This window comes from Lycorma delicatula, chromosome 2 (assembly GCF_047948215.1).
Source record: "Lycorma delicatula isolate Av1 chromosome 2, ASM4794821v1, whole genome shotgun sequence".
Taxonomy (NCBI): Eukaryota; Metazoa; Arthropoda; class Insecta; order Hemiptera; family Fulgoridae; genus Lycorma; species Lycorma delicatula.
In genome coordinates, this window is record NC_134456.1 from 228,125,353 (window position 1) to 228,150,113 (window position 24,761).

General features: G+C 31.7%; 1 protein-coding gene across 3 annotated transcripts in view; it reads right to left on the bottom strand.

Annotated features, from left to right (window-relative positions):
* Positions 1–24,761, bottom strand: part of LOC142319717 (uncharacterized) — a 70,182-nt gene that overhangs the window by 37,159 nt on the left and 8,262 nt on the right. For 2 of the 3 annotated variants that reach the window (XM_075357305.1, XM_075357307.1), the window contains one exon: positions 9,971–10,073. In XM_075357305.1, coding sequence (XP_075213420.1) covers positions 9,971–10,049 — 79 coding nt within the window. In that variant the 5' untranslated portion in view covers positions 10,050–10,073. Of the gene's footprint in view, positions 1–9,970; positions 10,074–13,583; positions 13,773–24,761 lie in introns of those variants that run through there. The other variant, XM_075357306.1, reaches the window with a different exon arrangement.

A 24,761-nucleotide genomic window follows, 5' to 3' on the forward strand; every position in this document is an offset into this window, starting at 1 on the left:
GATACTAGAGATGCTATGCAACACATATGTGCAAAAAGGTTCATCCAATTTTTGCGCCGGTTTTTATTTTATCAGACCTTGAAAAAAAAATAACCCTTGTAGATAAGGCTGTTTGCTAAACTATGTGATGAAATGGGCAAAAAAAAAAAATTACTTCTTTTCCATGCAGAAGTCAGATGGTTATTGCAGGGGAAACCTAATTATTGGAATTGTGAGATTAATTAATAATGTTTTTCCAGGATAAACAGATACCATTCTCAAAGTTTTTATAGAATAATGAGCATATGTTGCTGTTAGCTTACTTAGCTGATGTATTTTTGGATTTAAACAATTTGAATGTGAATTTACAAGGTAGTGATTAAAATATTTTATTAATGACAGACAAAGTTCATGCTTTGATTAAGAAGCTTGATATTTAGATTATTTGCCTTCAAATTAAAAATTCTGATATGTTTCCACTCACTTTCGATTATATTGAGAAAAATTTGGATGAAGAAAACCTATTATTCACCACAGTTTGGATAGCATGAAGATACATTTGCACGAGCTAAAAATCCAGTAGGCTGAATATTTCCTGGAAGATAAAAATGATTTCTCAAAGAGATCCATTTAGTGAAAACAATGTTGCAGCTGCTAAGTTACCAGTTGAGATTCATGACCAGCTCACTGAAATGTCTGTCGATAATACGATACAACTACAATTCACATCTGAAGATTTATATATGTTTTAATATGGAAAGCTACTCACAGATACATTGAAAATATTAATCCCTCCACCACGTCTTACCTCTGTGAAAAGGGTTTTTTGTCTAAGGTTGTGCTAAAATTTAAATATAGAAATTATCTTTTATCATTTGAAAACAATTTGCTTTTGTGTGTATCTAACACAGATCCACATGTGGAGAAACTTTTAAATGAAAAACAAATTTTTATAAAATTATTTCATTGTTTACATGTAATGTTGTATGCTAATTTCGTGACCCCCTTTCATATCATCACGACCCCCAGGTTGAGAAACGCTGGGTCACCAGACCTGTCTTGAATGCCAATTATAATACTCTGATCTCTTTTTTTTCTGACTTTGAGGATCTTAGAAGAGATCTTGCAGCTTTTTTCATAGGATAATTTTCTATGAATAACTTAAAAATAATAAAAGTATAATTCAGCATATGGCTTTTGATCTGAAACAAGTAGGATACAACATTGAGAATATTTCCTTTTTACACTGACACCTTGAATTAACAATTATCTGGCAAGAACACATGTTTCATGTATGAAACATGTATGAAATTCTTCTGGGTCTTTTTTGTATTAAGAAAGTTAAAAAACTGGCTGGAGATTAAATTCCTTTAATGAGCTTCTTTGGTTTATTTCACTGGCATTTGAGTATTTGAATGAGCATTTGAATGAGATAGAAACAGGGGCAGTCTCATGCATGTATGAAGTATTTATAATGGAAAATAAAAGCAGTATTCTTGATAACTGTTATAGTTCGGTGTTTGACCCTCGGGTTGGTCTAGTCAAGAGTTCCAATGTTCAAATCAGTTATTTTAACACGGATTTGAATACTAGATCGTGGATATTGGTGTGTTCTTTGGCGGTAGGGTTTAAATTAACCACACATCTCAGGAATGGTACTGTCTCAGGAACTGAGACTATACAAGACTACACTTCATTTACAATCATACATATCATCCTCTCAAGTATTATCTGAAAGGTAATTACTGGAGGCTAAACAGGAAAATGAAAGAAAGTTTTGACGGTAAAGATAGATTATTACCTCAGAATTCTTTCAGATATCGATTTTCATGAAAATTTGTAATTAAGGTTATCTAACCCTCTGCTTCAAAAGTTATATGTTTCTGAAGTGTGCTTTTTGTTTTTTGGGGAGTGAAAACCACCCCTTATTAAAAAAAATTAAAAAACCATAGATTTAAATGTTTCATAAATTGAAATCATGTTTAAATAAGTAGAATAAACATTCTTTTATGTTGTGGAATATAATTTATGATGTTTTACCACATTTCAACACTTAGAAACCACCCCTTATGATGAAATTTAAAATAAATTAGTTATCCACAGTTTAAAATGTTTTAATGGTGCATTTATAATGAATTATAATCCCTTTAGTGTTTATAATATAATTTATGATTTATTGCAACGTTTCAACCCTTAATAACCACCTCTTATGAAAAAAAAATGGTTAAAATTATAGATGCAAGTGTTTTGTAGCTCAAAATCATTTAAATGTGTAGAATAAACATTGTCCCATATTCTGAAACATAATGTATGATGTGTTACAACGTTGCAACCATTAGAATTCACCCGAATGATAAAAAAAACTTAGTTTTTAAGAATTTAAAATGTTTTAATGGTGTGTTTATAATGAATTATAATCTTTTTACAATTGTTAATGTAATTTTTAATTTATTGTAACGTTCCAAACCTTACAAATCGGCCTAGTGATTAAAATTTACATGCTCTGAAAATTTCACTGAAATAATGTGACTGGTTTTTCAACAATAACTTCCTTAATTTTTAAGCTACCCAATCACTCAAAAAACCATTTTACAAGGAATTTCAAGGGCTACAAGGCGTGCAAAGTTCAGATTCCTGAGCCCTTTGTTTTTAAAATTTTTGAGTTTAAAGGGCGTGGGGATGACCTCACACTCAAATGCAACTTCTAACAGTGATATCTCAATCAATTTTTAGTCTACAAAAATAAAAAATAAATTTTTGTATTCTAGTTTTTTTTAGGTATTTTCTTTAGTTTCTGAATTATTGTGAAAAAAATAAAAATTTTTAAGAAATTTAAAAAACTTTTCAAATTTGAATCAACCTTTTTTTTTAAATTTAGGCATTCCAAACTGGTAAACTTCTACAACATATTGTTAGTACATAAATAAAGTAAATTGTAAAAGGATTATGTTCTATTCCAATTCTTGCGTTAAAGTCATTTGTTTTACTGCTGATTTTTCTCTGAAAAAGCGAGAAAACCATTTTATTTTCAACATAACTCTTAGTTTTCATCCTAATGACTTTTACCAAACATAATTTTAAAGGTCTTTTCACGTACTTTGCAAAATATCCTAAAGTTTTCCTCAAAAAAATTTCTGTTTTTCCATTATTTAATGTTGAAAGGTTCAAAGGTTTTTGGTGAACAAAAAGTTACCTTCAATGAAGGGATTTTACTTATTTAGAAAGTAGGAGAAGAGTAATATTAATTTAGATTTTTAAAGAGTAACATCAGTGACTTTAACATCTGTATACGATTAGATAAATAAAGTTTAAATCAAAATAAAATAGAAATAAATGCAACAGAGAATAAGAACACAGTAGTATCAAAGTAATATTATTAACTATTAACACCATAAATAATTGATATTTATAAATCTTTGTAATGTTACTAAAAAAAAAAAAAACCTATTATTTTTTTTGGAATTATGAGTTGTCAGCGAGATATGAGGCAGCATGTGAACTTTTGATATGGATGAACTCAGATACTCCAACTTATTTACTGCAATATCTATGTATTGCTGATCTACGACCAAGGATTCTTATTTCTAGGATCTAGAAATAAGAATCAACAGCCTTTAGGAACATGAATAAATCATTAACACGAAAGTAAATTAGTATTACGAAATACTTCTAACAATATACTGAAAACTACCAAGTTAACCTATTGAAGCTACTGAGTGTGAATGATCCTAGTCATTTTTTGTCAGCAACTAATCCATACATTTTTATTTATGTCTTGTACATATAGTATCTTATGAAGAAACATTAAGAATTTCATATCATGTTCTACAAATGAAAAAAAAATTCATATAAATAATGCAAGCTTCATTTTTTATTTTATAGACTGCCAAAAAATCTTTTCTGATTTTTACTTCAATGGTAAAATGAAGCCGCCATACTGAATTTTTCCAAAACAGTAACTTTAATAGTTAATTACGTAGTTTTCAGTTACTTTGTTAAATGCATGTTGTTAACATTCCAGTAATGGTAACAATAGCTGCAAAATAAATCACAATTTAATCAGTTGTAAAGTTGTTAAGTCTAAGCAGTTTTTCAATTTCTCAAGGCAAAAGAATGGTGCTAGGTGAAATTTATGGGGGCATACAAAGAACAACAAGGTTAATAAGGTTATCACGTGTTAAAGGCAATACAATGAATTCATGAATTAATATTCATGAGAGAACTGGGAAGCCCACTGTTCAGATGGTTGAATATATTAATCAAGTGAATGCAGATATGAAACTAATACTTTACGACCATTGTTCTTATCAAGAAATTTCATTGCAAACAGTATGAAAGATAGATCCTAATGACTACTGACTTGCACAAAGAACAAAGTCAAAGCTACTCCAACTTAATAATTTAAATAGACAAAGATTCATCTTCTGCTTTTGAATTGATAAATCTTCTAAAGATTTTCTACTTTCTCAACAGAGGAACTTGACAATTTAACCAACACATAAAGAAATGTAGACACCTGTTCCACCCATTTTTGTACATCATGGAATTTATTTTATATATATTTTAAATGTTAACAATATTTTAAATAATACAGTTAAATAAAAAAATTAATCAAAAGCACATCAAGATTTTTTTTAAAATTACACCAGAACAAAACACTAATTGAAAGTACATAATATTCTAATTTATTATCGCAGCTTACTTCTGGTTAAGTGATTCTGCTATTTAGACAAAATTAAAAAAAGGTGGATGAATTAAAAAATAAAAACAGTTCACTAGTCAACGGAAACAATCCTTTAAAACAAAAATATCTACTACCAAACAAGAGATAGAGGAATTCATTTATTCTTTTACATCTGAATTGATTACAGGACTATGAATTACAGTAACGTAAGAGAGACAGAGAAAAAAACACATACATTTTCACACATGAATGTGAGAACTACATTTTGGATAAACAATTAGCTTACTAGAGAAAAGGAAACAAACTATCTAAGATGGTAGAAGGGAAAACCACAGAGTACCATTAAAGGGATGTTATTTAACACATACAAATTAAAATTTCAGAAATTTGGTTTTAATTCTGGTAATTACTGTTAAAAGAAACCTGTAAAATAAAAACTTATTTTCTTTCATTTCCTTGTTACTGTAAAACTAAACTGATCAAGGAAATAATTAGGAGTCCCTGACTTTTTGATTTGATGTGTTCAGTTTTACTCGTTTAGTAAGATTCTGCAAAGTCCTATGGAATAGGATGATGTAAACTTTTTTCTGAGGGGGTGGAAAGTAAAATTTATTTTTTGCAATGCTTTTAGTTTCTCAGAAAATTATTTTTGCAGAACCTTTTTAAAACTTACCTCATTCTCAGTCTATGGTCTTTTATAACTTTGTACAAAGAAAAATAAATGAATTATGTTTTTAGTTTTGAATTTTTTGAACATCATCAAACTTTCACAGAAACATGAAAACTACAGATCAGATGAAGAAAAAAAACAGGAAAAGAAAATTTTAGATAAATAATTTCTGTATGATTGTTTTTCTTTCATTACTGCTGCTATAAAATTACTAAGTTACAGAAAACAGAAAAGAAAAACTTTCCTTTTTTTAAGTAGAAGCTCGGATAAGATAATTTTTTTTAATTAAATTTAATTTAGATTAAAAATAATCTAAATTTTGTTAAATGAAGGTTAAGAACAAATAATTTTAATTTGTTAAAATTTTCTTAGTGTTGTCATTACTGATTCATCAATACTTAGCTGAAACCGCTAAACCTAGATAAGCAAATTTTGTAGTGTTTATTGTTTTTATAATATATGCACTCACAAGGAAGAATTTTGGAAAACTTAACCTACAAGAGGCTGAAAAGGTACAGTAAATTTTTATGAAATTTCAAAAATTGATATTTATTATTGTAATATTAAAAACTGGTATATAGATTTGAATACATTAAATGGTATTTCACAATCTTTCAAAGACTGAATTTTGAGTTTGCAAATTTTGTCATGAAAATTCTACATATCAAAAACTGAAGGTGTTACAGCCATGAAAAATGGTATTTAGACCTTTCTTTTAAAACAGAAAAGCACATTTCACCATTTTTCAAAATTCCAATTAGGGAGCAAGGGGGTTGAATACAATACTGTATGAAAATTCTAAATCTCAACAATATATAATGAATAATGATTATATTCTGGGAGACAAATCCATTTTTTCTAACATTTTTATTGCTGAAATTTTATGCAAAATATTGTTACTTGGTTGCTCAACTAAGATTTAGACTAATTTATACATAAAAAGGCCAAATTGCCAATTAAAACATCTTCCTTTAAATTATGGTAGAATTTTAACAAAATTTAATGCATCTTTTGGAAACTTAATCTAGCTAAATTTAGGCAAATCCAAAATCCACATGAGCAAGCAAGCGAAGTTGCAAGCAACAGCTAGTACAACAATATGTGTTAATTTCTATAAAATATGTCTGACTTAGAAATTTAGGCAAATATAATATTCTCAATGTGAAGATAACTGATTGTTCATCAGGCCTCGCTGCACTGCAGCCTCTGCTTTGAAAATCATACATTAATTCTTTTCCAACAGCAAGCATATTTTTAAATATTATACACATTTATATAAGATTTGTATATTTAATTTAAATACAGTGGCTGTGATAGCTTATTTTTAAAAGAAATTGCACACTAATTTTTTTTGGAATTTTATAGAGATTAAAAGAAAGATCTCATCTGACAGGACATTCTCTACTGATCAATATTTTGAAATTATAAAAATACAGATAAAAAAAAGCATTTGTGTTAAATTTTTCATAAGTATTAAATTTATCATATATTTTGGGATCAAAAAAACAAATTTGATAGAATTTTATTAAATGCTGAAACTTTATACAAAGATAAAAAAATGCTCATACGACAGAATTTTACATGATTTAATTTTCTACTCTATAATTTTTATCTTAAATCAATATTTAGGAGACATTTTACAAGACAATAAAATTTTACACCTTAAAAAAGTAAAAAAAGCTGGATTTAATCTAATATACAATAATCCCTCAATATTTGCAGGTTTGGTATTTGCGGTTTTACTTATTCATGGTTGCCCTACCCAATTTTATAAAGAGTGAATTTTACTAGTACAACTGCAAACTAAAAAATTAATAAGTTTAAAAATTATACAAATAATTTACCAGTTTTATGGAAATCAAAACAAAAGGTGTGGGTAACAGCATCTCTTTTTATTGAGCGGTTTCATTTTTTTGCAAAACATGCTGAACTTTATCTGAAAAAGTCTCTGCCATTTAAAATTCTTTTTTTAATTGATAATGGTCCAGGACATCCAGAGGAAGTAAGATTTTTATTTCTTAATGTAGAAGTGTTATTTCTGCCACCAAATACGTCAGCACTAATTCAACCTTTGGATCAAGGAATCATCGCTGCTTTCAAAGCCTATTATCTGTGACGGACTTTCAATGGATTGATCAGTGAAACAGGTGGATAATTCATTGACTGTGAGTCAGTGGTGGAAAATTTACACCGTTGCAAGATTGCACTGCAAACATTAAGGAATCAGTAGATGAAATTAAACTATCAGCGATCAACGCATGGTGGCCCGACATTGTTAAGAAAAAATGAAGAAATCAAAACTACTGATAAAACTGTGAACTATATTGTGCAAATAGCACATAAAGTTCAAGGTGAAAGTTCAGGAGCTGATGCACTGTGACAATGAGGAGCACACAAAAGAAGAACTTGGAAAAGCTGAAACACAGCCTTTTTACCTATTCTGGAAGATAAAGACAAAGGAAGAAGTTACGAGTGAATTACTAAACTTAAAATCTGTAAACAAAACCTTTTGTCCAGCTAGGCAGTTAATAACAATGGTTTCTGGAACTGACCCCTTTCAATAAATTTTAAACACCAGCATGAAAGTGTTAGCGCCATACTGTGAATTATGTAAAGAACTAAAAAAAAAAAATAATAAAAAACAAAGAAAAATTATGAGTTTTTTTTAAAGAATAAAATAAGGTAACATAGGCCTACATTATGTTGTTAAAATATTCTGTTCTTAGTGTTTAGCATTTATGGTTTTACACATACTGTACATAAGCTTTTCATTGTTCAAAATTAAAACCCGTAATAGAATGCTGTACTGTACATAAGTAAACATATTTATTGTGGCTGCACTCATTCATAAGCATATAGTATGTTAGTACATAGTTTTTAAAGGTACAAAAATTGACATTCAAATGAAAATTAACGTTTCTGTTACAAAATTGCCATTCAAGTTATTTAAGAACATAATCCCCTTTTTGCCATATAAATTTGGTTTTGTTATTCGCATTATTTACGCAGAACGGAACCCCCATGAATAGCAAGGAATTACTGCATATCTAAATTTATAAATTAAAACTTAACTGCTCTGAATCTTAAAAATTAATACATGCACTTATAAATTATATGAATACTTCTCAATAAATAAAGTTCTGAATAAATCTTTTATTGATTAATATAAAATGAAAAAGAAAAAAAAACAATTTCATATACACATGTAAATTAACATTAAAAGGGTTTTGACTGCCTACAATAACATCTCAAATATAGTTATATAAAAAATTGACATATCATTTAAAAACACCTAATTAAAAAATGTGAAAAAAATTAGTATATTTGTTAAATAACTTTATTATGAAACTTAAATTTAAAGAAATTACTCTTTACTTAATAACTACAGAACTATATAAGTTTTTTTTACTAAATCCATCTCAACAGTTATTCTCAAAAAAATTATTTTAGGTCATGATTTCTTGTAAATTTTGTTTTTTGTTTGAATATACAGTATAGAAAGAAAAAAATCAAATTGTAGGAAAATAATTTTTCAAAAACTTTTGTTTGAAGGTTTTTTTTATTAGGTCATAATTGCAAAATTAATCCTAAAAACAAGTATTTAAAAACACTTCCTAAAATTGCAATATGCCATAATTATGTTATTTTCCATTGTAGGAATAAAAAAAAATTCAAACTGCGAATTTTATAAAATTTAAAATATCTCATGATATTTTTGGTACTTACGTATTAACACCATCGAAGCTACTGCTTTATTTAAAAACAAAGTAGTCAATCGGATTTCGGTGGAAAATGGGCCGATATAGAGTTTAACAGAGATTCAAAACAGTCTCTTTATTTTATAAATATAATTTAACCAAACTTAACCTACGCTCGCTAACCTTGACTAATTAACAGGAGTGTTTTGATTATTTAAATAATAAATAATTGCAATAATTACTGAATTTATTAAATAAATACTCAAAAAATTACGGTGTTAATTAGTCAAGGTTAGCGAGCGAAGCGAGCGTAGGTTACGTTTGGTTAAATTATATTTATAAAATAAATAAATATAAATAAACCATTTATTAAAATTAATAAAGAGACTGTTCATTTTCCACCGAACTCCGATTGACTACTTTGTTTTTAAATAAGCTGTAGGTGCGGTGGCGTTAATACATACGTACCATATTTTTTGCTAACCTAAAACATTTTTCATACCAGCAAAAAAAACACTACATTCCCTTTCACTAATTCACAAAACAACCAAATATCATTCCACTTATTTAACTCTCCAGATTCTTAATACGCAATTAAAACTGAACATGTCAAACAAAGAAGACTTAATTATTTATTAGTCTTACTTACTTACTTATACACATTTATTTTTAGTCTATTTTAATTTACTACAATCATCAGAGATACAATTAATATAAGACTTATTACAGTGTACAAATACTTCAATATAAAAAAAGAATCTATTGTTTATTCAGAAATATGTACAAAAGCTTAAAAATTTAGTCTATTCAGATAAGAAAATAAGCTTTATAGTAAGTATATTGTAAAGACTAAAGAGTAATCTCCAAGCACATAAAAAAATGTTATGATACATGTATATACAGAATATATTAAGTTAACTAAAATTATAATAAATTTACCTTTATTCAATAAAGCTTTTACGTTTTTAATATCCCCATCTCTTACAGCAGTAATAAGCTGCGTTTCCAAACTCCCCATTCCACAACCTCTATTACTGATGATCTGTAATAAATATAAAGTAGATTACTCTAAAAACAGTTAAAGCACAAGAAAGTCTAGGAACAGTACATTAAATTATTTACTGTTACTTTTAAAGTTTGGTTCTGGCAGTTAGTGAAGGTGGGATTGAGTTCGTTGTCCTGTGTTGTTAATACTACACTACCATACTCTGTACCTTATCATTCTATCCATCTTATATTTAATAAAAAACTTTTAATAATTCAAGAAGCAAACAACTATACAACAGCTGAAATTTGACTACAACTCATAACGCACTTGACAAATCCCTATAATTTTGTAGCCATGCCAACAACAAGTGGTTGTTTATGTCCAACGTAAAGTAATATTCCTTTAATGGTCAAAATACAACAAAAAGTTAACAGTAAAATTCACTATTCTTTGACAACTCAAAAAACACATTTAATGATAATTGTCAATGCAGATAGCACATATAAAAAATAATAAAAATTGCACCTTCATGAACCTTTAACAAATTTTGTAAATAATAAATTAAATTATAATCTGCAAACCAACTGTACAGCACAACTGACAAATCCTTTTTATTTTCAGCAATAGAAACAGAAAATATTTTAAAGCAAACTAAAGAATCAATTTTACTGTACTGATTTAAAAAATATCTTGTATACATAATAGCATCCGCTCTAGTGGTTATGTCGCCCAGGACAAAAAAACAAATTGCTGCCCCTTAACAATATATATGTATATATTTTTTTTAAATAAAGGTATTATTTTTTATTTTCAATAAAAACCAAATCATTTTATTTAAATTTTAGTAAAAGCATATACTAAGAAAGAAACATGTAACTAGCATAATATTGGTAATGAAGCAGTGTAAAACAATAGAAATTAATTAAGAAATATCTGTACCTAGCCACAAATTGTTAATCATCATTTTTTTTTTACATTTTTAAATGCTATTAAAAATGTTTATTATTGCTCAATCAATCAAAATACTATTATTTTAAAAATAAAACAAGGTGATCATCATATATGCTAAAATAACAAAAAACTTTTTTCTCACTTCCAGTTCTGCAAACTTTTTATTACACCTTTTAAATTTACTTGATCAGCAATTTCATGCTCAACTGCCACACCATTTTGTGTAATAACTGAATGTAAAAAGTCCTTAATTAATTTTAACCCCTGGACAAATTAATTTAATTTTGGCGCCCCGGACAAATGTTCGGATTGCCCACCCCTAGAGTGGGCACTGTATACATAACAAAAACACACATACTTGGCAAACCACTATTCTGGTAAGTACTTAGATTACAGATTTTATACTAAACAGTTTATACCTCCCCTCTCACTTCAAAGAACTCGATGATATTCTCAGCACATAGTGTGGAGCATACACTCTACACAACTTTTACACTAAAACCAAGATAAATTTTTTTCTGGGCGAAAAATGCTTTGACGTTATCATCACCCAAATATGATGTACAAAAACAAAAGCATCTTAAAATGAAAAAATGTGTAGCATATGCTAAGATCAAAATAAAAACACAGAGATATACATCTCTGTGACCATACATCTGATTAAGATAATAAAGTTACCATCTGCTTTACAGCAAACGGCATAAATAGCTGAAACACAGTAATTCAAACATTTGAAAATAAACAGATGGCCCTACAGAATCATAAAACATAAGATAAATTCATATCATCATTTCCTAGAATAGTTCCAATGTTAGCCCCCAGCTTAAACTTGTGACATAGTGCCGCATAAGATACAATCCACAAGGATGTGGTGCACTGTATAACTATAAAACTCAAAATACAGGATGGTTAATCTATTGAGAATGTCCCAGACTGGGGCAGTCTGGGAGTTTTGACATTAGACTGTCCCAGGGGCAAAGATATTTATTTGGTAATATGAGCACTCCAGTTGAAAAAGTTTCTGGTTAGTTAAGTAAAATTTATGGCCAACAAAGTTATTTTTTACTTTTTTCTAGAGCAAATAAAAAACGCTCACCTGTTTCCCACCAAATGCCTCCAATAATATAATTTAATTTTGCAAAGAAGGTTTCATTGATTTTGACACTTAACCCTGGCCCTTCTACTAATTTGAATTTTTAAAAGTTTATAAGTACACATTTCTCGTAAACAGTCCATAATATACTGTAGTTCAAGCTCACAAAACTTAAAATTCACAATCTCATAGCTCCAACTGTAAATAAACAGCAATACATTTCCATAAGGTAATCTTGAGTGATCTAACCAGGGAACTAGATTTTAAACAAACCGCCATTTTAGGTTTATTGTACTACCACTTTTCTCAAATTTCAACTTCACTTAATGCGTTCATTATTATATGTTTTCTCCTTTAACAAAATATTACACATTTTAAAGAAAGGAATACACCATTCTTTAATTTATATAAAATATTATCAGGAACCTCCATAGTTGTTCACAAAATCACAAACTGAACTTTAAAACTCAATGCAGGTAATGAACTGACCCAACCTTGCGCTCCCAGTCAACTTAACCAGTAAGCCAGAATTGCAACAATATGATTAGACAACATCAGCTTACTTCAAGAGTACCAGTTAAAACTTTACATTAACGAATACTACAGTTCTTTCATTATAACAATTAGTTACACTAAAATAAATGTACAGAAAATGGTTAATGATCTGCGTGTATGTAATAGAATTTGATGACTGTACTTCTGATAAAATAATACAATTAAAAAAAATATATTTATTGTTAGTAACTTAAAAACAAAATGCTTAATATATATAATAAAATTTGTAAATCTTTTGTGAAAATGAAATTAATGTATTTCAAATCAAAATTCAGCAATCCTAAAAAGAATTCTTCCTTAGAAAATTTCTAAATACTTTCAAAAATAGGCAAACTCAAAACTTTTTTTACTCTGCTACAAATTATCAAAATGCTTGCCCTCAATATCATAGATAAAAATCAAAAAATTAATGAATAAATTAATAAGATAATATACACCAATTCTTACATATAACAACAAAGCACAGCCCAAATATGCGAGCCATAGTAATATTTTTACCAGCTTCAAACGTCAGCAAATAGAAAAAGGATAATATTAAAAAAGCGTGAAGAAAAAGCTAAATGCTAGGACCGAGTAGCTGATATTATCACTAACGAAAAGTGGAATCATTTTTATACTTTTTACGTTAAAAGAATGTTCTGAATAAAAAATACTAAGTCCTACGGGCTAAGTACGTTTATAAATCTTCAAAAATTTGTATGACAACCTATATTTACTTTTAATCTTCTCATGTGCATTTTTTAGACTACAAACGAACTGGACTATTTATTTAATACTAATTTGAAGTGCTGATTAAAAACTAATTTCCATATTCCCTTGTACAAGCTTATCTGTAAACTTCTGTGGTGAATTAATTCATCAAACAAAATATAATTAAAAAATTTAATGTGTATAGCAAGGGATACTTTTTTTTATGAAAGAGCTGAATTAGTAAATATCCAAAATTTATGAGGTTATGTACTTACTCCAATACATTTAAAAACACCACAGTTATAAATCACATTTTCCACTCGTTTTCATTTTAATTTTACTTCAGGTGAAATCTCTTATTAGATTTATAAGCGATAATTATAATAGCATTGAACATTTTTTGAGCCGCAATTTTCATATTGACAATCACTGCCATTTAAATAGCGCATATGAACGGAAATTGACGAACAGAGAAAGTAAAAACTCGACAGATTAAATCAATTAGTTTTAGTTGTATTGAACTTGTATGTTGCTAGAATGTATCGATAGCAATCATATCGATAGTATGAAAGTTAATGCATTATTTTGCAAATATGTCGTTAACGACATAAAAAATCTGATGTGGACAACACATGATTTCCTTGTACGCCAATTGAATTGCATTTACACATTTTTAAAATAGAACTTTATTTCATTAAAAACTTCTGATATTTTTGATAATTTTTTTTTTGTTATTGAAGTATTGTTCATCGTAATTTTTTATTTATTATGAGAGGTTAATAATTATTAATAAATTAATAAATTTAAATTAAAAAAATAAAGGGGATGAAGTCTGATTCGAATTAATGTGCCTTCCCCTAATATCCAAATATTTCATTAATTAAAATTTTATTTGGCTGTAATCTAGAACCAATGAAAATAAGTACCACTTTATCATTGAAATGCTCTCAATGAAGCATTATTACTGGTTACAAAAAAGTTGAAAATCCAAATTTTTTTTATTTTGGGCCTTCTTTGGTTCAGCTGATCGCAATCAAAAGGGAAGGTGAGCAATTAGATGTTAAACAGTCAGCCCTAAATCCAAAATTTCAACATCCTACAGCTAATTGTTTTTGAGTTATGCGAGAGACATACATGCACACAGATGTCACGCTTAAACTAGTTAAAATGGATTCAGGGATTGTAAAAATGGGCATTTCAGTTGAGATCTGGAAAGTGAAATTTTCTGCAATCACAATACTTCCTTTACTTCATAAACAGAAGTAAAAGTCTTAGGGCGCAGGTGATCTTATATATCATGAGGAAGTTCATCTTATTACTTTAAAATAAGAGTATCACAAATTTTTCAATCACTATGAAAAACAGTTTTGGCTAATGCACTGATAACTTACAAGATGCAAGTACAAACAGAATAATTTTCTATTCTGCACTTCAGTAAAGATCTTATCAAAACAATAGAAATTAAATGTTAATGGTTGGTTTCCCTCATTGCATAATGGTGCCCCCTCTCCATTAATAGGATAAATCTACTTCTAAATAACATTTATTACAACTTAGTCTGCAATATTGTTGTTCTGGGTTCAAATTTTAGTCAAGCTTGATATTTCCTGTAAGCTACACATTTTTTTCATCCAAAAATGTAAGGAAGTTGTAATAGGGTGTCAGCCTGTAACTGCAAGAGTAAATAAAATATTTCAGATTTGTAAACATCTATCCAAGATAGATGAGTGCATCATTTATCGACGTATTTAAAAATACTAGGGGCTAGAGTCAAGGAAGGTGTCGTGGGAGTAGGTGTGGTGACAGATGGTGAGGAGCAATCGTTATGAGCAGGATGACAACAGGATAGAGTGGGGGTATGTGGGCGTAGAGACGAGTTATGGGAAGATGGAACATTATTGGAAGACTGAGAGGGACAATTCTGTGTAATATTTTGCCGGGAAAAAGTAGAAGATGGAGGAGTGGTACGACGACCTGACGATGAAAAGCGTTTCAAAGTGCTGTCATTTGAAATTCCGAAGAGAGCGATGTTACTCTTTTGAAATAATAAGGTATGATGCGAAGAGTTATTACAGTTTCTGCAGTTAAATTTTGACGTGCAAGTTTGCTGTGAATGAGGGCCCAAACAGCGGACGCAACGATCATTTTTTTGTAACCAGGCGATTTTTTGTTCATGTGACAAAGTTTGAAATTGTTCAAAGCCATAAATTCGATGAGAGTCCGCACATACCGGACGGAGTGTGATTTTGAACAAAGAAGGATTTTATCGGTTTGGAGAATTTTGATGTTTGAGGATTAGAGTTATTAAAGTACGTAGGATTTTTGGGTGAACTCGAAGGAAATTTTTCAGAAAAGGTGGCATCAGCATGAAGGCTTTCGGAAATTTTTTCTTCAACCGTGAGGAATTCAATCAATTCTTCATATGTGGGTACGCTTGACGATGCGATACGATTTTCGAAACGCGTTCGAACATTGGCGGGGAGTTTTTCTAAACCAAGCTGCAGAAGAAGAAAATTTTCTAAGTTTATGTTGAGACTTTTCAACGCATTAATAGAAGAAATGTACGTTGCCTTAAAATTAGAGAGATAATTTTTACGATCATCGGACTGAAAACATTTAATACGACTGTAAAAGCTATTTAGAATAGAGCATTTATTGTCATATCTAGAAATCAAAATGTCATAAGCAACTTGATAATTTTCCGCAGAAATGGGAAGAGATTCAATTAATAGGAGCGCATTACCAGATAAATGTGTCCTTAGAATTTGCAGTTTTTGTTCAGAAGATAACTATGAATTTTCATGGACGGAACCTTTGAACAGATTGTGAAAATTTATCCAGTTGTGGAAATTGCCAGAAAAAAATAGGAATTTTAAATTTCGGAGTCTCTAATAAAGATTGAAAAACTGGTTTAATATTCGGTTTGAAATCAGGAGTTTCTGGTTTGGCAAGTTTAATTGGATAGAACAATGAATTCCATTCAGTGCTGACAGAATTTATATCACAAATTTCAGACTGGTTTTTATTTCTGAGTTATTAATAAGAATTTGGTCAATGATATCATAAAACTGTTGATGGAGAGCTTTAATAGCTTCAAATTGTTCGATAGATACAGAAGTTCCGTGAGAACTGACCATGCCTTCAAAAGGTTAATGCGGAGCTGCGCTTTGGCTAACAGCGCAGTGTTAACTGACATAATGGTGGCCTGAGCACAAGTCATTGTGCATTAAGTTTACAATAAATATTTAAATAGTAAGATTAGATACAATATGAAATGCCACTCTTAAAATATCAACTTAATTATACAACAATAATAATATAAAATCTGAAAGAATTTTTTATCAGAGAATTAATACATAAAATAATTGCTTTAGGTTAATTTACGAGAAGTATTATGAATACAGTGCATGAGTAGCAAAGAATTAATCTCGGCGATCAACAAGTTACACAAATAAATTATAGAGTTAATTACAATAACAAATCGTAATAATTAAACATGTAAAATAGGTAAGCCACCTATCATGATTGCACTTAAGTGAATAAATGGTTTTATTTTAACTAAACTTGAGATCGAAAGGCATAAGGTATGATGAACTGAATGTTCCACAAATTTCAATGATAAAGTAACTGGTTAACGTAATAATGAAAATTGAACTTGCCTGTAGCACACAAATAATATCAAGATACGAACTCGTGAATGAAGGTACATGAACACATACAGTAATCCTGGGCGTAGTCCGCACTGGTGTATCAGGAATACAGACGTGTGACGTGGTTTAGTGGTAGAATAATACGTAGCATCTCAGATATGTAGCGACGAGTTTGGAGATTCTGCTTGGATGAGAATATTATCACAAAGTTTGCAAGAGAAAATAGCCATAGGCGACTGTACAGGAGGAATGTTGGATCTACTCTGCCGAAAAGATGGCGTGAAAGAAAAGAGGGGGAAACCAGATCCAGGTAGTGGACAGGAGAGTGTGTGTAAAAAACAAGAGATGTGTGCATGTATTAGTATGGGAATGAATGAATAATGGTAGTCAAAAATAATTCGAGACATGAATGCATGCGGTCACTAAGGATGACGGAGGGAGATAGTCTGGGGCTGGTGCCAGAAGTATCGAACACGAGAACAAATAATTAAACAGGTACAAATGACAAGCCCAAAAATACGAAACATAGTAAAATTTAACATGCCTGTAACAAACAACAGGACCCAACCCTAGCTTAGAATTCATTGAAAATAACGGAAACTTTTCGCTAAACGGCGTAAACAAGAAATAAGAAAAGATTTTTATTCATAGATAAAATTGAGATATCGTTAGTATCTTTAGTTGAGCATGAAAAAGACCAGGAGAAAGATTTTCAAACTACAATATTTCTGGTGAAGTCCCCATTTGATGAAGGTCAAAAATATTTTGTATGTGTAAGATAAAGTACTTGTTTATGCATTGATTTTCTAGAAGACTATTATAATTTTGTTCCGCTTTTTGGTGGTTGAAATTCCTTCACAAACACTGCTGATGACTCTTGACATCTGTGAATTTTTGAGTTATTGAAAGATGTTGATTGCAAAGGAAATAGCAAAAGTGATGATAGTTTCTTCAGTTCCACACAACATATGGACATCCTCAATAATTACAATTTAGTAATATTAAAATTTCCTGGTGATATCCAGTAAATACACCTATATGATGTGTGTGGAACATACTAAAGATAGTATTTATAATCTCTAGGAGTCCCAAGGACACCAATGGGATCTGGTTACAATATCCTATAATATTATGGCTATGATGATATGTGTACTGCTCAGAATATTCATGGGTCAAATACTAAGAATGTAGGTTACGCAACTACTATTTATTAACCTTTCTTTCTTTTCCCTGTTTAGCCTCCGGTTATTACCTTTTAGATAATACTTCAGAGGATGATATTTATGAGTGTAAATGAAATGCATGAGTCTTGTACAGTCTCAGTTCGATCATTCCTGAGGTGTGTGGTTAATTGAAACCTAACCACCAAAAAGCACTGGTATTCACGATCTAGTATTCAAATCCATGTAAAAATAACTGACTTTACTAGGATCTGAATGCTGGAACTCTTGTCTTCCAAATCAGCTGATTTGGAAAGACGTGTTCACCACTAGACCACCCGATGGGTTAACCTGCTAACAACTAGCGGTGCCAAATGGCACCTGCAATTCTTTGTTCTCTATGAGACTTAATTTCAGAGTGCTGATAGTAAGATAAGATTTTAATGTAAAATTTATAAGGTTATTAACAGAGGGTTAAAAACTAGATTGTGGATACTAGTTTACGGATACCGGTGTTCTTTGATGGTTGGGTTTCAATTAACCACACATCTCAGGAATGGTCAACCTGAGACTGTACAAGACTACAACACCTCATTTGCATTCAATACATATCATCCTCATTCATACTATGAAGTAATATCTTATGGTGGTTCCAGAGACTAAACAGAAAAAGAAAAAAAAGAAGAGGGTACAATTGTTACTATTTTGAATAAGCCAGTTACTATGACTGTACGTTTTGTTTTGGTTTTACATTGTACTCTTGTTATAATGGAAAATCCATCTGGGTAAGTAATGAAATTTCTTTGTCATTTCTTATAATTTTTTTCTGGGAAACGTCTTATTACCTTGGTTAATAATCCTAAAAAATTTTATTAACTTAACTAAACATAGTGGTTGCCAAGCAGCACCACCAAGCGCCTACACTACTAATTTTTAGCCAATATTGATTTTGGTAGTTATTTTAGTGTTTTTCTTTTATTATTATTTTTAGGCATTTATTTCAAATGCTCTTTAATGTCTTTAGATTGTCATAGATAAGACTGATATTAGAAATGGCCCTCACAACTATTATTAAGAAAAATACTACAGCTACATACCTTGTAAAGTGAATTTTTGAATATTTCTACCATAATGTTACCATTTAAAAATCTGGGAAAATCTTTCCCAGATTATTCACAAAATAACTTTTTTATTATTTTTTATTTTTTACTAAACAGTATGTGTGAAACCAATTCGCAATGGCGGTTTTCAGGACTCTGAATGTGAATGAAATATTGATGATACTAGAAGAAGATGAAGTATACAGATTCCTCCTGTTGAATCCTTATTTATTGAACCACCTGATCCCGCGGTACATTCAGATGAAGACGATGGTGGACTGATAAATAACTTGAGCAAATGTCAGCTACCCGCTGGAATTGAAATAGTTTTTTCTGATTCGTAGAGAACTGGAGCGTATGAGTATATTGTCTTTGAACTGGAAAACATACCTGTTAGTCACAGTAATAATTCTGATAGCCCTTCTTGTGTCATAATAATGATGGAAGTATTACTTCAATGTCCTGTCTTACTAGTAGGCCTAGAGCACCACCACATATAAAACAAAAAAATGCTTCAAGAACATGGACAAACAATGACTATCGGGGCACAACAGTTTTTCTGAAACGTATACAAAAAATTGTGAAATGTCTCAGTTTGATATTTTCGAATTATTTTTTGATGATATAGTCCTAAATGTATTGGTAACTGAGACTAATCGTTAACCCCTTTTCACATATAACCCGAATCCTTTATTCACCAAGGATGAAATAAAAGCATTTGTTAGTGTACTATTTGTGTCTGGCTACCTTATATTTCCAGGAAAATGATTTCTAATATGAGAAATGAACCTTGTATGCGGGTCAACGAGAAATGATCGGTTTCTGTAAATAAATCGGTTTATTCAATCTGTAAACGACGAAGACTTTGTTGCAAATGAGAAAATGTGGAAACTTCGTTCTCTTGTAAATCTTTGAAGAATGAGATTTGCAGAAACTTTTATTAAAAAGTATGATTATAATGAATAAAAATTCCACATGATGAATGAGGTATATACCCGATTCTAAATGAAGACAATGAGAACGCCTAGCCATACGGCAACTGCGGCTCGTGCCCAGCAAGGCAGATAAGCGCCTTAGCGATGCTTAGCGGCACCTGCTGAATTTTCACCCCAATTTTTACATACAACTTCAACAAATATTATAAAAGCTATTTTTGTAATACAAATAACATATTGAAAGGATATTTATAATAAAAACATAAAAGTGTTACAAAAAAATAATTTAGGCGTTAACGGATTAATGAAACAGTAGTTAAATACTAGTTTGCATAAAATAACTACTTATGGATTTTTTTTTGTTGCTTTTAATCATTTTGTTTATTATGTTGCCAGAGATAGCTGCTGCTTCATCAAACATTTAAATATTTTTTTTTTATAAAATTTAATTAAAAACATAATTTAAAATTACAGAGTTGTTTCCAAACTCAGCCAAAACATAATGTGAGTCATATATTTCAGCCAAACTCTGAAACATAATGTGAAGATATTAAATACAGAGGAAAAAACAAAAGTAGTATGACCAAAAAATCAATTATAATCAATAATCTTTACACTTCTGTATAATACAGTAGTAGACGCTGAAAGGTCCCTCTTACTTTCCTTTCTTTTTCCTGTTTAGCCTCTAGTAAGTTCCCTCTTACTAAAAACTCCAAGGCACACTCAATAAAATTCATTGGTAATAGTTGCCATTAGTTGTCAGGGTACAGCAGAAAGCTTATTATTCAACATAGTCATGGTAGGACAATAAAAACCAAAAAAATCATTTATAAACTGGCAGATTTATTAATATAGAACCTGTAGATTTTACCTATTTGGTGAATTTATTAGTGCACTGATCAGTAGACGACACTAGCCGTCAGTAGACGGTAAAACCACTAACCACGCTGCGAAGAGTCGTTAACAGCGCTCCTGACAGTATGTTCAAGAGGCAGACTGCGGAGGCGACCACTCAGACGTGAGACGCTACTGGCTGCCCAATCATAGATTCCCTCGATAACGGGGTACCCATGGCCCAAATGACCGATTTTATTAAGAAAGATTGGCCTTGGAGTGCATTTCATAACACTAAAATTGGTGCTCCAGATAAAAGAATGGGCGTACTGAGTACTGTCGCCATATTGGACATGCACATTGTGAAGGAAGGCAGGGCTTTGGACACACTTGCAGCCAGGCACCCGCAGGTGGTCTGGCTCCTGGAAAAATCAGATATCGGAGATGGAAGTGTTGTTTCGGCTACGTTGGAGGTACGACTTACTGGACAAAGTAAAGGAGACAAAACGCCAGTTTCAAACATGTTTCATGTTGTCCTCGGGGGATCTTGCCGGGGCTCTCGTGGATGTCTTTAACAGAGTCAGGGAAAATAGTGGCGGCCTGGAGTAAATACAAACGGAGATCTGCGGGCAATATACTGCGGTCTTCAAACGAAAGATACTAGAATGTGAGGGCAGAGCGTTTGGGCGCTGTCTACATATAATCGCGCCGAATGCCTGATTTTCATCTGCTTGGAGGAGTACTGATTCTCCCACAAGACGGAGACTATGACGATTAAAACTACGGCGACTTATGCAGATTTATTCAGGTGCCTTAAGATACAGGTTGCAGTACTGCCGACGTCGGAGATTCTCTTCATACTTAAGTCTGGAGACGGAGGGGCAGGCCACGTCTCGCCGATTGTCTTGAAGTCTGCGAATTCCTCCCACCTAAGTACGTCTGCTGGAGTTGTCCGCCTACATATTGGTGGACCGCCGATATAGCCAGCAAGCGAAAAGAATGTCACAGGGCTAGGAGGAGCATGTCAAGGGCGTACTTGCATTCGGTTAAAGTCGTATACGCTGAGCTGTATAAGAAAAACAGGAGAGAGCTTGCTAAGCTAATCATACAGTCAAAGAGAAAATGTTGGGCTCAACTAATCGAGGAGGTAGAGACAGACTCATGGGGAAGGCCCTATGCGGTTCTAGTGAAAAAAGCAGTAAGACCCATAGCTACATTTATGAAGTGTCCGCAAGAAGTGCTGAACGTAGTTGACGGACTATCCCCTCGGGGGACGAATTACTCCCTGAGGTGAGAGGTGCGACTGGGACTACACCGCTGTAGAACTAGGTGCGGCAATCACCCGAATATCGTCAATCAGGGCGCCTGGCCAGGATCTTCGGCCTAATACGGTTGTCAGGGTGGCGACTCGGGCTGAGCTAGATGCGTTTTTAGACATACAGCACCTGTCTTGAAGAGGCAGCTTTCCTGGCAGATGGAAGCATCAGCGGCTGGTGCTAGTTCCTAAATCGAGGAGGGATTTGGCTCTCCTCGTACCGGCCGCAGGCGATGATCGATGCAAAGGTGCTGGAACATATGCTTCAGCAAAGGATAGTTGGTATACTGGAAAACCAGGGTGGGTTCTATGCAAATCAGTATGGATTTCATTGGTGTAAGTCCGCCCTCGATGCCGTATGCGACTTGGCGGGGAGAGTCTTGAGGAGAGGTCTGCGTCCTAGTCACATTGGATGTACGAAACACGTTTAATTACATCTGCCACTCAGCAATAATAGCACTGATGATCTACGTATTCCTTCTTACCTGCGACAAATGGTGCGAAATTACCTCATCGGACGTCAGATGATATTTAGAGTGCACGATGGGTATGTTGAGAAGAATTTTGATAGAGGGGTGCCGATAGCGGGACCCTCTGGAACATGACTTGTAATGGAGTGTTTTGGGTTTTCTCTGACAATCTGTTACAATATTTGGCTATGCTGATGATATAGCGTTGCTAGTGGAGGCGGAAACAAGGTATGAGGCTGTAGGCAAGATAACTGAGTCGTGTGCAAGGATTAGTGAGTGGATGGCTGGGGTTGGACTGGTGATTGTGATGATCTCTGCCGCCAGAAGGCCAACTCTAAATCTGAACCTTGATAGCACAGAAATTGTGTCCCAGGTGGCCATAAATTATATTATTTTGGTAAATGATGACAACAGTTCAACATTCAGCAGCTTATTGGGTATTGAAGAAATACATTGGGGTAACAAATTTTTTTTTTCTGTTTTACCCGATGAAATTTTAATATAAAATACTTTCTTCAAATTTTAATTTTTAAGATACATTTATAATTTTATAACAGTTTTCTAATTTTTGTATTACAAATTAGTTTTACTTAATTTTTATATTAAAAGCAAAGAGAAGTGTTTGTTTTCTCGGATGTGCTAAATTAAATTAGAATCATCATACTGTTATGTTTTGGCTTGCTACATGCTTTCAAGAAAGAAACTATAGATAGCAATTATACAGCAACACCTCCAACCTTGTTTCAATCCAGGTAATATATCTGTGAGCCACCGGGTTGGTCTAGTGGTGAACACGTCTTCCCAAATCAGCTGATTTGGAAGTCGAGGGTTCCAGCGTTCAAGTCCTAGTAAAGCCAGTTATTTTTACACGGACTTGAATACTAGATCGTGGATACCGGTGTTCTTTGGTGGTTGGGTTTCAATTAACCACACATCTCAGAAATGGTCGAACTGAGACTGTACAAGACTACACTTCATTTACACTCATACATATCATCCTCTGAAGTATTATCTGAACGGTAGTTACCGGAGGCTAAACAGGAAAAGAAAAGGTAATATATCTGTATAAAAATTCATAATGTAATTTGCTTGTTTTATGTGATCACTTATTTCTTCATAAATGGCACTGCCTTAACTTGGGGGAAGGTTGTCGCATAATGCTTTGTGACAACCATCTTACCACACACATAGACTACTACTAAAACAAGTATGTTATTTATGATCTTCCTGAGTATCTGTAGTTAAGTTTTAAACAGAAATCATATTTTTGCATTCAGATAAATTCATCTGTACATACTCAATGCTTTATTTTCTTGATTTCAAGCAGCAATAATTTTTGAATGTAACACAAATATAAAAACAATCAATTTGAACTTATTTTAAAAATATACGAGGGACGATCAGAAAGTAAGTTAACCCCCCCCTGCCATTATGAAAAAAACATATATTTATAAGACAATTTTTTTTTATTGAACAAAAACTACACATTTTTATCTATTTTTCGACATAATCACAAGTTTTTCTAAACACTTTTCATACCTTGTGACAAGTTTTTCAATTCCACTCTTATAAAAATTTAGTCCAATTTCCTTCAACCATTTAAGGGCCGCTTCCTTAAGTTCACATCATTAGCAAAATGCTCCACTCCCAGACCTTGCTCGAGAGGACCAAACAGGTGGTAGCAGGGTGCTGGGTCAGGGCTGTAAGGCGGATGAGACCACTTGAATTTTTGCAGTAACTCCTTTGTCACATGTCATGGAATGAGAAGTAGTGTTTTCGTGAAGAAAAATGACCCCATTTCTCAATCTTCTGGGTCTTTGATCTTTCATGGCTCAACACAATTTTTTTAGTCTCACAGTAAGATTCAGCATCGATTGTTGGCCCTCGAGACGTAAATTCATCGTAAACAACTCCCTCAGATTCGAATAAGACTGTCAAGCATAACCTTTTGAACATGTGGAGAAGTTTTCACTCTTTTTGGGTGTGGTG